The sequence below is a fragment of the Hippoglossus hippoglossus genome, chromosome 13 (genome assembly GCF_009819705.1).
Source record: "Hippoglossus hippoglossus isolate fHipHip1 chromosome 13, fHipHip1.pri, whole genome shotgun sequence".
Taxonomy (NCBI): Eukaryota; Metazoa; Chordata; class Actinopteri; order Pleuronectiformes; family Pleuronectidae; genus Hippoglossus; species Hippoglossus hippoglossus.
Window position 1 is genome coordinate 23,396,615 of NC_047163.1, and position 12,577 is coordinate 23,409,191.

The following is a 12,577-nucleotide window of genomic DNA, read 5'->3' on the forward strand; positions in this document are numbered from 1 at the left end:
GTATTTGTATTGGGAATTATTTCAACTACCACTACATGATTTATCAGTGCTGGACACATAAACAGGCATTAATGAACTATAACAGAGTAAAAAAAATTGATTTAATTTAATTTAATTAATTTAAATGTTATCACAATATTTAATTCAATTTGATTTAATATAATTTAACTAGTGTCCATATTTATAATTTTACTTCGTTTTAATACAGTTTTTATTATGACTTTTATTACTTCCCATTGCTTTTTGTCTGATTATTCATGAAATTTTTTGACAAAATGGCCACAAAATGGCCACAAAATCCGAAATGGCTGACTTCCTGTTGCGTTAATCAAATTGTTTTTGTCCGGTCATGATGCAAGTGTGTACCGTGTTTCCTGATGATCGGTTAAACCAGACGGAATTTCTGAGTTTTAGGGGGCGCTGTTGAGCCATTTTGCCATGCCCATTTCGAATGACTCCAGAATACGTACATTTTCATCAGGCCTGACGCGCCCGCAAAGTTTAGTGAGTTTTCGAGTATGTCAGCTTTGCTTTGAGCTCATTGTATCTGTCCTGAAGTTTTCTACAGTCCGTCTGTAAACTCAGCAGAGTCTCTTTGTCTCCTAGAGCTTTCATCAGATCAACTTCAATTTCAATCAGGGTCATCTCAACAACATGGAGATTAAAACTACCTAGATTTTAGAGTTTTTGTCACACGGTGTGACCGTGGCGTAGGGTCAAAGTTTGATTACACGCCATCAAAACACAAGGTGGTTGTATCTGTATAGTGTCAGTGGTCGTAGATTCCTCTGATGTCTTAGATGTTGCAAAGGTGAAAGATTTATACGATCTGAAGAGAATCAACAAGTGTTTTTGACCTGAACAGATCTATTAGTCTGTATGTAGTGATAGTGATAGCCCCACCTACTGGCAAGAGGAAGTAAGCCTCGTTTTACAACTTAAATTAGATGTACATAAAATTTCCACCATGTGGTCTGCACTTGATGGTGGGGACTGTGCGTGATTAGTGGGCGTGGTTCGGCGTTGCGTGACGGACACAGGAAGTGAAGAGTTTATCCATTTCGCCCGGTCCCCGACCGCTCTCCCGCGGCCGCATCAGGTGCAGAGTTCGAAAGTGCTCGGGTCCGCACAGTCCTGCTCGCAGCCCTAGTTTTAATGTGCTTTTCATTTTTTATCTTTATAAATAACATATTTTTTAACCTGGACTGTTTAGGCTCTGTCTGGTTGGCTGAAAACACGGACACGTCTCGAAACCTTTTAGAGTACGTCACGTGTCGCAAGCCTTGATGGGAGATGTAGTATTGAGCTCAAATCTGCTTCGCTATTCTAGGAGAACGTGCTAAACTAAACGTGCTAAACTACATTACCCAGAAAGCACCGGGGGCCATGCAGCGTTGACGTGTGTTTAAGTGCTGGTCTGAAGAATTCTCATCCAGCTGTTGAAGCTTCGCGTAATTTAAACGGAACTGAAGCAACTGATACCGACATATTGTGACGTTTCAGCGGCGCGAGGCTTCGCAACAGTGTGAGACAATGTCCGGAGAAGTTTCTATGATCGGTAAGTTAAGGGAGATATCTTTCCTCCCGGTAACTCGCCGGTGTTTGGATGCTAACACATGAGCTAACTGTGTCGTCATGGGTCCGCAGGCTCCGTCATCCTGGCCCTGTTCCTGGCAGGATACCTGGGCCAGCAGTACCTTCCTCCTCCCAAACCCAGAGTCATCGGCCTGGACCTGGGCACCACCTTCTGCTCGGTGGGCGTCTTCCACCCGGGCAGCGGGGAGGTGGAGGTGCTGGCGGATGAAGCGGGGAGGAAGAGCATCCCTTCCGCCGTCTCCTTCACCACCACTGAGGTGCTGGCCGGACACGATGCCGTGGAGCTGGCCGACACCAACCCACAGAACACCGTTTATGACGCCAAGAGGTTCATCGGGAAGATGTTTGACCCGCTGATGGAACAGGAGAGCGCCCGCTACCCTTTTAAGGTGGGTAATGGGGGGGGGGGGGGGGGGAGCAGTGGCCGCTGGGTTGTGGTGTAGATTTACAACCAGGCTGATTTCATTGATGAAACTCGTTTATGAATTCAATAGGATCTCTCTCTCTCTCTCTCTCTCTCTCTCTCTCTCTCTCTCTCTCTCTCTCTCTCTCACACACACACACACACACTTAAATACAATGCATTTGTTTAAAAAACATTTTTGATGTATTCCTCCTGATCTGATCTACTGAAATCTCTCCTCCCTGCTCACTCTCTCTCTGACTCCTCCTCCTGCAGGTGATCAACAACAATGGAAGTGCAGAGTTTCTGATCTCCACCACTGTAACCTTCACCGTGAGCCCAGAGTTCATCAGCTCCAGGCTGTTGCTGAAGATGAGAAAGATGGCTGAGAGGCAGCTGGGTGTGCCCATCCAGAAAGCCGTCATCTCTGTGCCTGCAGAGTTTGATGAAAGACAGAGGAACTACACCGTCAAGGCCGCCAACCTCGCCGGTCAGTCCTTTAACAGTTTCTTAAGGATGTTAGATGTCCTGACAAAACAGAACATCAGACACCTTAGTCTAAAACTCACTTGAGATCCTTGATAGCTTTTCTCTCCCAGAGTCATCAAACATACAAGGTCCATACACAATATGTCACTGGAATAATGTTCACACTAACTCCATCATTACTGTCTTGCAGGCTTGGAGATCCTGCGAGTGATCAACGAGCCCACGGCTGCTGCCATGGCCTACGGCCTGCACAAGGTGGACGTCTCTAACGTGCTGGTGGTCGATCTCGGGGGAGGAACACTGGATGTGTCTCTGCTTAACAAACAGGGAGGCATGTTCTTCACCAGAGCCATGGCAGGTAGGTGCTTCACTGCTCTAGTAATTAGGAAGTGACATGAACTCATTGTAGTTGCACAGCAAAGGCCTATAGTGACAAGATGTCCTCTGACCCGCTTCAATTTCACAAACAGACTCCTCTCTGTGTCCAAACTTTAATTTGTGGCCATAATATCAACACTGACTACATAAGGATTTGTATTTGTTTTCAGTTAGGTGAAATCTCTCATAGAGCTGCATCAACAACATTTATTCACTTATCACTCGCTTGTGGTGACACAGACACTTTGTCATGGGACACATCCTTAAACTCAAGACTGGTTAAAAAACACAGAATTTGGTCATTGTGAACAGAAACGTACATATTAACTTGCAAATAGAGCGGGGAAGTGAGATCTTATCACAGGAGACGCTTCAGGACACATTTGGATTTAAACGCCGACCACTTGTTATTGGATCTCTCATGACAGATGTTGCTACAACAGTCCTGGTTGTCTGGCGACACCTGTAGTTTGTGGTGGTAACAGCAACTGTGTTTTGATACAACAGGTCACAGATTACTGGCCTCAGCCAAACAAACTAATGTTGTTTTAATAAAGCAGTCAGAAAGTATTGGCTGTTTTCCATCAGCAACAATGATCTGATCACATGCTGCACATAACACAGGGAGATTAGTTGGTTATGAAAGTTGGAGGTGTGTCGCCTGTCGCATGCAGCTCTTCATCTTATTGTTTGGTTACTCCCTGCAATGACTGATCCTCTGCCAAAAAACATTTTAATGAGCAGTAGCATTAAGTGCTAAGCTCACTGTCTCACTTATTACATGACCACTTGTGTACACTGAGAACAGGAAGGCACGCATGTCCCCATGGACACGTATAGGTCAAATGATAGCTTCTCTCTTATGCAAGAAGCAGTTGTCATGTTGTAAAATGCAGAATTTAACTGCGTCATTGTTTCTAAACGTCTCAGTTTCTGCCCGTCGAGACTAAATGGGGCAAGCAGCGTTCTAGCTCTAAAACTGCGGGGTAGTGTAGTGGAGTTGATGTCACAGTAATGTGGATATAGAATTTAGAAAGTAATTTTACAGACATTTATTGAAATAAATATCTTTTGGACTGCTTCTTCAAAAGCACCATTCATTATTTTGTTCTTAATTGAAGTTGGTTCAACAGCTATTATTTGGGGTCATAATTGTCACCTGGTTTGTCTGATGTGAAGAAAGAACAAACCTTTTTTTGGTTTGAGGAAGTGTTTGTGTGTTTTTTTTCTCTGAAGAGAACTGAACACTGTAAATAAGCTGATGGGGTTTTTGCAGGAAACAACAAGCTGGGAGGTCAAGACTTCAGCCAGAGATTGCTCCAGTACGCCACAGAGCGAGTTCGGCAAGAGTTTGGCGTCCCACCCACTCTCAAAGAGGACATTCACCGTCTCCGACAGTCTGTGGAGGCTGCAAAGCTCAACCTCACCCTCCAGCCCAGCGTCACCATCACAGTGCCGCTGCTCCTTCAAACCCACGGAAGCTCGGAGTCGCCCGAAGGCTCCGTTCCTGCTCCGGTTCTCTTCCAGGCCCTGATCCATCGTGAGCTGTTTGAGGAGCTCAACGAGGACCTTTTCAAGAAGATCCTGGCTCCTGTTGAGACGGTGTTGGCTGAAGGCCGCCTGGCGAAAGAGGAGGTAGATGAGATCGTTCTGGTCGGAGGCTCCACGAGGATCCCGCGGATCAGGAGGCTGATTGCTGAGTACTTTGGGAAGGAGCCCAACACATCTGTCGACCCTGACCTGGCTGTGGTAACAGGTGTGGCCCTTCAGGCGGGCATCATGGGCGGCTCCTGGCCACTGCAAGTGAGCGCTATCGAAATCCCCAATAGGCACCTGCGCAAGACGAACTTCAGCTAATCTTCACAAAGATAAAAAGGGATGAAACAGACTGGCCACAGAATCCTCGCTGTGTCAGATGTCTCTAATGTGCTTAATGTCAATATTGCTGATCACACACAAGACATTCTGGTTTTCAACTTGTGTCCTGCTTCCTTGTTCGTGAGAGATTTCGGTAACAGAAGAAAACAAATGCAGATTGTGTAATGAAACATGCCGACATTCCTATTTGACGTGTAGTGATTGATATAATCTGCAGAAGTCAACATTCCCCTCCCATTTCACAGTGACGGCTGCTTTTGTTGTATGTAACACAGCGAGACCTTGAAATGTGAAAGAGACATTTCTCTGTCGTGTGTCTACTGATCTGTTCAGCTACACCCATGATGCTGAGTGATGGTAGATACTTAGATGGTGTTTGATTCAGGGAACCACCACTGGTTTAAAGAACGTAAAGACGAACCAGTGCATCATCATCAGCTATTTATTTATTTATTTCATTAACAGTATGGCTCTGTATGTATGTATGTATGTATGTATGTATGTATGAGTGAAGGTGTTTTACAGGCCTTAAATCCCTTTTCACATCTTCTCATTGAAGGCAGATGTACAGTGTGTTTGTGCCTTTTCAGAAAGCTGCTATAGTCTGAACCCAACAGCCGTGAGTTGGTGGTTCAGACAGAGGCCTTTGTCCAGGTCCCTGACATGATCCCATGTCCACTGGAAGTCATGCAAATACGTAGACGAGTTATTTAATACAATTTCACCGTAATACTGATTAGACTGCTCACCTGATAACCAATGAATCCTGGTCAGGTGCAGAGACGGCAGCAAACAGATGAGACTGCTGAAATCATTTGCACCATGAGTAAATTTACTTTTAGTGCTGCACTTTTCAGTACAACACTGTATCATGTTCACATTGAAGAAAGTCGCTTACGAGAAGAAAATTGTAATATTACAAGAATAAAGTTGTAATATGTGAATAATACTTATGATAATGTGGTGCTATTGAGCAAGAAGTATATTCTTATATGTGAAGCCTTTACTAAGGTTTAACTTGAAAATAAAGCAATTACTTTATTTTTGTAACAGTATTATGACTTTGTTCATGTTTATATTATGATGTATTTTTCCCTGTCGTATATCAGGACTTGCTTGTGCATTATGCTTCTCTGTGATTGCTTTATTTAAAGGGAATTGACTTGCACAACACTGCACGTGAGTGTTTGGAACCCCAGGTTGTGTTTGCTGCTGTAGGAAGAGAAGCTCGACTCCACAGAAGGACCAAAGCATTGCTTACTGCTGCCTCGCATATTTGATACTGAGAAACATGTTACTGTCACACACAAGATGTTTGATCAGTGCCTGAAATCTGATGAATCTGTTTAATATTGTAGCATGAAGATGGTTCACCTGCATTGACTCTGGTGGACGTTAAGCTGGTTATTGATCCATCATGGAGGCTAAATTCCATTTCTGTTCCAAAGCTCTTTCTTTGAAGGAGTGAAACCCAGAACTCTATCTCTGAAATACAGAATATCCAGTGAGTATCAACCTTTCTCACCGAGAACTTATAGTAACCACATTCCTGTAAAACCATCAAGTTTTTTTTACTCATTCATGAGTAGGTGTATTTATTTTATTTCATTTCATTTCATTTTCATCAAATGAAGAAGAGCTTTCAATTAAGATGAAGCAATATGAGGCTGCATATTTTGCATTTGATACTGTAGAGATACTGTTTGTCTATGGAAATAGAGACTAAAAAACAAACGAACTATTTTTGTATTTCAAGTGTAACTCATTGTCGGTCTATCCACCTAGGAAGTGAAGTTAATTTGCTATGACCAATTAAAACTGCATTTCTCTGCTTCTCCAGTGTGTGTTTATTTTGAGAAAAAGTTAAACCAACTGTATTTTGTGGCCGATCTATTCTAGATCAAATTTAAGTTCTTCACACACTCAAACATAACTCCAGGTTCACAGTGAGATGGTAGTTCAGGTGGTAGAGTGACACGTAAGTTCATTGATCCTCAGCAGGGTTGCCACGTCTGCAGAAAAAACACGTAGTCCATCTTTAGGTTTTTTTGTCTACTGGTTGGAAAGACCCATTTCAGGCAATTTACCTGTAGCTGGAGGGTTAGGGTTAGCTGGAGCAAATCTCATGCTCGCCACCACTCGACTGAGCCACATGAGTTCTATTATTGGTTTGTCACACAGACCTGGTGATCCCCAGCTCCTCTTGAGCACATGCTGTAGTGCCTGTTAGCAAACCCCCCGAAAATGTGTTTTATTTTGCCAAATAACTTCTAAAACACAATCTTAGAAGTAAAAAAGACCCCTTTGAAACTTGTAGATGGCGCATTGGCAGTCCGCTCCTGTTTGCCAGAGCTGGGCCACAAGTAATTAGCCATGGCAATACTGCATCTCAACCAGATGTGGCACACATTAGTTGTGTACTGTTTGTGCCATATCCACCCTTTACCACATGGGCCACTTTAGGCTAACATCCATTTTGTTCTGGCCACAAGATCAAAAGTGGCCTACGACATTAAAATAGTTTAGAATACATTTTAATGCGTATGGACAAAACACACAATTTGTTAAGCATGAAAATGCTAAACAAATAGATATACAAACCGAACAATCACCACAAGTGAGCTCTTGTATTTTAAAATGTTTTAATGTTTAATTCTGAGGCACAGAAAAGAAGTCAACACAAAAGGCAACCAATGTCTTGACCCTGTGACACCTGAAGCCGTGTCCCTTCTGCGAGCTTGGAGCTTCACTTTCACATTTAGTACCCACTTCATTTACATTACAGCATTCAGCATCCAGACACCAACAGTGAGAAGTTCCTCAGCACGACACACACTCTACTGCAGCCCAGAGAACGTGTGTGAAGTGAAATGACTATTCCTGCCGTAATATTAAACTGTCACATTGTTAAAATGTAACGTGTAGTCGGCTGGAGCATCTCTAACATTGGTTCACTTTTCCTGTACAACAACACACTCAACACAGCACTGCACACAGGGTAAAAAAAATACATATCCAGTCAGGACACACTCAATACACATCTTTTAAAAAAAAAAAAGAAGGTATTATCCGTAACACATTAACCACTAAAAGACATCAAATATCTCCACCCCAAACCATTTTCACCAGGTCCTCCTGTAAAACAGGGGAAGCACAGCTCACACAAGTCTGATATGATGGTTACTGTAACATGCACTGATCAGAGGGCGGCGCTTTTCATTCAGCCTCGATCAAAGGAATCATCTTACATACGTCACCTGGAGAAGGCAGGATCTCTGTAAACAAATTGTCTGTGTTCTTTTCTTCTTCTCTTTAAATATAAATAGTAATATTCGGTCCATTATGAACAGCAGCACAGCAGAGTGGTGACAGAAGGCAGGAGCATAACGAGGGATGAAGCTTTTCGTCTCATGCGGCAATAAAGGATTTTAAAAATCCTTGTTTAAAAATAAATTAATCTACAAAGAGAACAATATCATTTACATTGCTCGCAGCAATAAACTGCTTAAAATAAAGAATCTGGAAACAAAGTTTTGAAGAGAAGCAGGCGATGGTAGCCTGGGGGGCCTCTCGGCCTCGGATTTGGCGAATTCTTTTAATAAAAAGTATCGTCCTATGTGATAGACAGTAAATCTGACAAGCAAAAAAAAAAAACTTATTTACAGAATGTACACATAACAACTGGGTGGTTGTTTTCTCCTATACAGCATATCTGTCAGTTCATCAGTAGGACAGAGGGGAGACCTCACATTGAATAAAAACAGTAATGATTTGAACACAGAGTGTTGTTGTCTCCATCACGCCACAGCAGATCCACACAGGGCTCAGTTTCAATCACTGGCTGATGCCCTGATTGGTGTAGTAGTCGCAGTCATTGTCCGCATACAGCTCCTCAGCACTGCCAACTCCGTTTCCCACCTCTGGAGGGCACCAAAGGATAAAACAAAAAAAGTCAGTAAACTATAATACAATTTTAAACTCTTGTTTGCATAAACATTATCACTCTTGGTCAATAAAGCTGCTTCCAGACATGAAATGAACTGGATGTTTTAATTAAATTTTAACGTCCGAATGAGCCCATGTGACAGCTACAAGCTTCTTCTTCTTTGTTCACTTTATTGGCAGGTGGCAACCAACATCAAGGTGCATTAGCTCCATCTGCTGCTGTACTTTATCATCATCATAGCATCCTACTTCTTCTTCTCATAATAACTAATAGTTTAGTAGCGTAGCTACATTTAAAAGTACCCTGATAGTCTGTTGAACCTCTACGCGACTGGAGTGAAATCGCTACTTGGGGTGAGGACTAATACACCTATCCTATTCTGGCTATTGGAGGCAGGACCTTCTTCCATTCGAGCTTCAGAGAGAGAAAAGCAAGCAGGGTTTCTGACCAAGATGAAACAGTGTCATGACATGAACTCACATTTATCTGAGATAATGGAGGAACAAAATCATTTTGAGAGTGACCGTAGAGAGATGGTTGAAAAATGAATATCCAGGGAGGGAACAAGATATAAGACCTGAGAATACAGCAGGAAAATGTCCAGAAAATTGAAGGCATGCCGATGATGTATCCAACATGCGACAGACGTTAAACAGTAAAAAAAAAAGACTGAGTAAAATGACAACATGGAAAGACAAGGACATTCGAGAGCTATATCTGCTGATGCCTGTTTCGATGTGCTGTAAACAAAAACACGTAATTTCTGCAGCTGAATTGAAACATCATATCCTTTCTTTTGAAAATGTTTCTGTTGTTGTGAAAGCATCTGACCTGGACAGTCTCCTGCTGTATTTTTGATATGTAAAAAGAAAACTCCAATTTTCTGAAGATTTTCATGTCTGAAAAGGGCTTTAGTGAACAAAGAAAAAGTAGTAATAGGGTGCAAAACTGAAATTCAAAACAGGAAATGATGATCAGCTGACATTGCTTACCTTTCACCCCCAGCACTACAGGCTGTCTAGACAGAACAGGGTGTCTATAAACTCCCCTACACAGAACGACGTCTCCACGGGGAGGAATGATGGGGAGATCACAAGGTGCGTGAAGCGATGGATGAATGGTTGGAAAGGGCATAATAGGCATAGAGGTGGCAGGTAACGAGGGATGCAATGGATGCATGGAATAAAAATGGAAGAATCACTGCTGGTGAAGAGATGGAGAGGAGGTAGGATGGACAGGAGGTGGTGCACATCACACACGAAGGATGGAGGAGGCAGGCGGCTTTACTGGGGCTGACCTTCAATGAGGATGAGAGGTAGAGGAGGAAAAGAAGGAGCGAGAACATTCACAGACACTCAGACAGATTCATGCTGGGATGGAGTCACGTGCTAGTGGGGCACCTGAAACTCAAGAAAAGGCCCATTCCTCATCTTCAAGTTGAAAAAGTGTGAGATTGTTTTTGTAAAATCGGTAAATTTAAAGGATAAAGTAAAAAGAGAGGAATCTGTCTTTGAGTTCAGGAGCCCAAACAACAACACAATACAAACCAAACGACAAAGACGCACAAGAGGACATTTTCATTTCTTTGTGAGGGCCTCACCTGAAAAGATAAGTTTCTCCTTCATGACGCTTATGTCTCGACTGGACCTCCTGACGGCAGCACTCAGCATGATCTGCTCAGGGTTGTAGCTGCGCATGCCACTCATCCGATACCTGCAGGGTCACATGTTACATTAGAAATCACCTGGAGACAATGAGGACGTCACTAAACGCTGTGGCCTCTGCTCGAAATGTGCAGTTTAGGGTCGACAGGTGGAAAGTTAAAGTTTACATTTTTTAATAACTAATGAGTTAGTTGACAAAATCTGGCTGTTTTATGGAGACAAATAAATCTGTTTAATTTGAGTGCTTCTAAAACTGGCTGCTACACTGAATATGTGATCTGACAATTCAGTCTAGGCATATTTATGACTTTTCCTGCATGTGCTATAAGCCTATATAATACTGTGCCTTGTGAATAATCATGAAAGAACATTCTGCTCTGTTCTGTGAAACATTAGGACAGCATTCAGCTAATTAACTTTTTACAGTCGCTGACAGGATCAATCCCTCGCTATCTGGGATTAGTACGTCAGTCAAGGAGGAAGACTGAGTCATTTCCTGTATACGAAAATCACATCCTTGTTTAAATGAACAGCCTTAATTTCAATTAACTTAACTGACGAGCATTAGTCACAATAAATCAGGACTAATGCAGAGAGGCATTCAAAAACAGAAATGCAAACAAGCGAGGCTTTAGTTCATCAGCATCAGTCCTGAGGCACTTCCCCTGATGAGGCCTTCGTTCATTTTGGACGTTTAAGTCTTTTGGCTAATGAGACGGAAAATAAATGAATAAATATCATTGGGGACTAAATGCTCTGGCTATTTTGTGCTGCGTTATCTTCAGCCCACAGGGATAAAGACCCTCTAGAGGAAAGTGGCAGCAGTGCTTTACGATTCAGTTGAGATACATAGAAGAAAGAGAGAGGAAATAAATACATAAGTAATGTGGATAGAAAAATCTGATGGAGAATGATGTTATAATAAAGAGCAACAAAAGACAGAAGACAAAGAATGCCTCCAAGAAGAGAGTGATGGATAAAGAAATCAGAAGACAGACAGAGGATGAAAAGGTAGAAGACTTTGGGTCAGAAAGACGTGACCCAGTTACCTGATCATGTGATAGCTGAGAGAAGATGCCAGAATGCAGCAGAGGAGGAGAAGAGCATGCACATCAGGCAGAGGAAGAGGAAGGAGAGGCGGAAGGACAAAAAAAGGACGGGAGACAAGAGAGGTCAGTTTAGAAGCCAGCAGAAGCTACTGTTGAACTGGACTGAGCCGAGCAAACCTGCAACGCATCATGAAAACAAACAAACAAAATCACGGCCCCTGAAGGACAGACCATCACACTCTCCTGCTCTCCAACAGAGGAAAATAAATGTTTATTTCCTTTCTTCAATCAAGAGTGTGGTCTTTCAGTTTGCGAGCAGGAGTAATATCTTGTTCAGATTTTGTAACGCTCTCACTTAAAACCCTGCACTTGCACTCAAATATACCCTGCTTGTGCTCAGATCTCCTGCGCTCCAGCTTCAGCGCCTCTCGTGCTCAAGCAGCTTCTGTGCGCACGTGAAACATCTGCTCTCGGATTTCTCCTCTGCTCTTGGATTTTGTTTACGTTTGTCAAAATTCCCCAACCAATAGAATGCCAGGTGTAGCGATGGCGAATGAAAATGTCCTGCCCCCGTTGTGGACGACACCTTCATGGAGCAGGAGTCTAGAAGATTGCTGGTCACGATGGAGCAGCAACACCAAGGATTTCAATCCAGTTTTTATATTATGGGAGAACTGTTGCAAGCATCTATAAAACCAAATAGTTTTTTTTCTTTTCCCGCTGTATTTTCTGGTAACAGTACCGACAGCAAAGTAACCACAATGAGGGTGAGGTTATTTCATTTGTCAACACTACACCTGGCATTCTACTGGTTCGGACATTTAGACAGACATCTGAACATGAAATCCATAAATCCTGCTCTCAAACAGAAAGACTTATCTTTAAGTAACTCTTAAATAAAGAAATGCTGGAAGGGTGTATACACTTTAACCAGGAGGACACATGCTCATAGAAAGTACATCTTCTCTGTCACACCACAGGAGAGGACAGCTGAGATGCATCTTATAAAACCACATAACAAGTATGTGTTATAGCAAATCATTTTTAAATACTGAAAACACAGGAGAAGAGAATTGTTAGGTATAAGCTGCAGTTTTCATGATGTGTTCCAGACACAGTGGTTCTTGTTAATTGGCAGCAATAAGTGACACACACACGCAATTTTCTTTCCACT

General features: G+C 42.6%; 2 protein-coding genes across 8 annotated transcripts in view; one reads left to right on the forward strand and one right to left on the reverse strand.

Annotated features, from left to right (window-relative positions):
• The first annotated feature begins 982 nt into the window (after nt 1–982).
• hspa13 (heat shock protein 70 family, member 13) lies at nt 983–5,792 on the forward strand. Its single transcript, XM_034603388.1, has 5 exons — nt 983–1,558; nt 1,648–1,985; nt 2,276–2,489; nt 2,679–2,846; nt 4,143–5,792. Exons 1-5 carry the CDS (start codon nt 1,534–1,536, stop codon nt 4,721–4,723), a joined length of 1,326 nt encoding a protein of 441 aa, XP_034459279.1. The 5' UTR covers nt 983–1,533; the 3' UTR covers nt 4,724–5,792.
• Nucleotides 5,793–7,369: 1,577 nt separating this feature from the next.
• gdpd5b (glycerophosphodiester phosphodiesterase domain containing 5b) overlaps nt 7,370–12,577 on the reverse strand; it is a 51,972-nt gene continuing 46,764 nt past the window's right edge. For 3 of the 7 annotated variants that reach the window (XM_034603357.1, XM_034603354.1, XM_034603352.1), the window contains 3 exons: nt 11,404–11,418; nt 10,291–10,403; nt 7,370–8,664 (listed from right to left, as the gene is read on the reverse strand). In XM_034603357.1, coding sequence (XP_034459248.1) covers nt 8,579–8,664; nt 10,291–10,403; nt 11,404–11,418 — 214 coding nt within the window. In that variant the 3' untranslated portion in view covers nt 7,370–8,578. Of the gene's footprint in view, nt 8,665–9,682; nt 9,988–10,290; nt 10,404–11,403; nt 11,419–12,577 lie in introns of all 7 variants that reach the window. The other 4 variants (XR_004615750.1, XR_004615751.1, XM_034603356.1 and 1 more) reach the window with 4 other exon arrangements.

Bases quoted from the DNA above. Each gene is read 5' to 3' on its own strand.
- hspa13 (XM_034603388.1), top strand. From the start codon at position 1,534: ATGTCCGGAGAAGTTTCTATGATCG. The intron at 1,986-2,275 runs GTGGGTAATGGG...CTCCTCCTGCAG, and splicing joins GCGCCCGCTACCCTTTTAAG to GTGATCAACAACAATGGAAG. The intron at 2,490-2,678 runs GTCAGTCCTTTA...ACTGTCTTGCAG, and splicing joins CAAGGCCGCCAACCTCGCCG to GCTTGGAGATCCTGCGAGTG.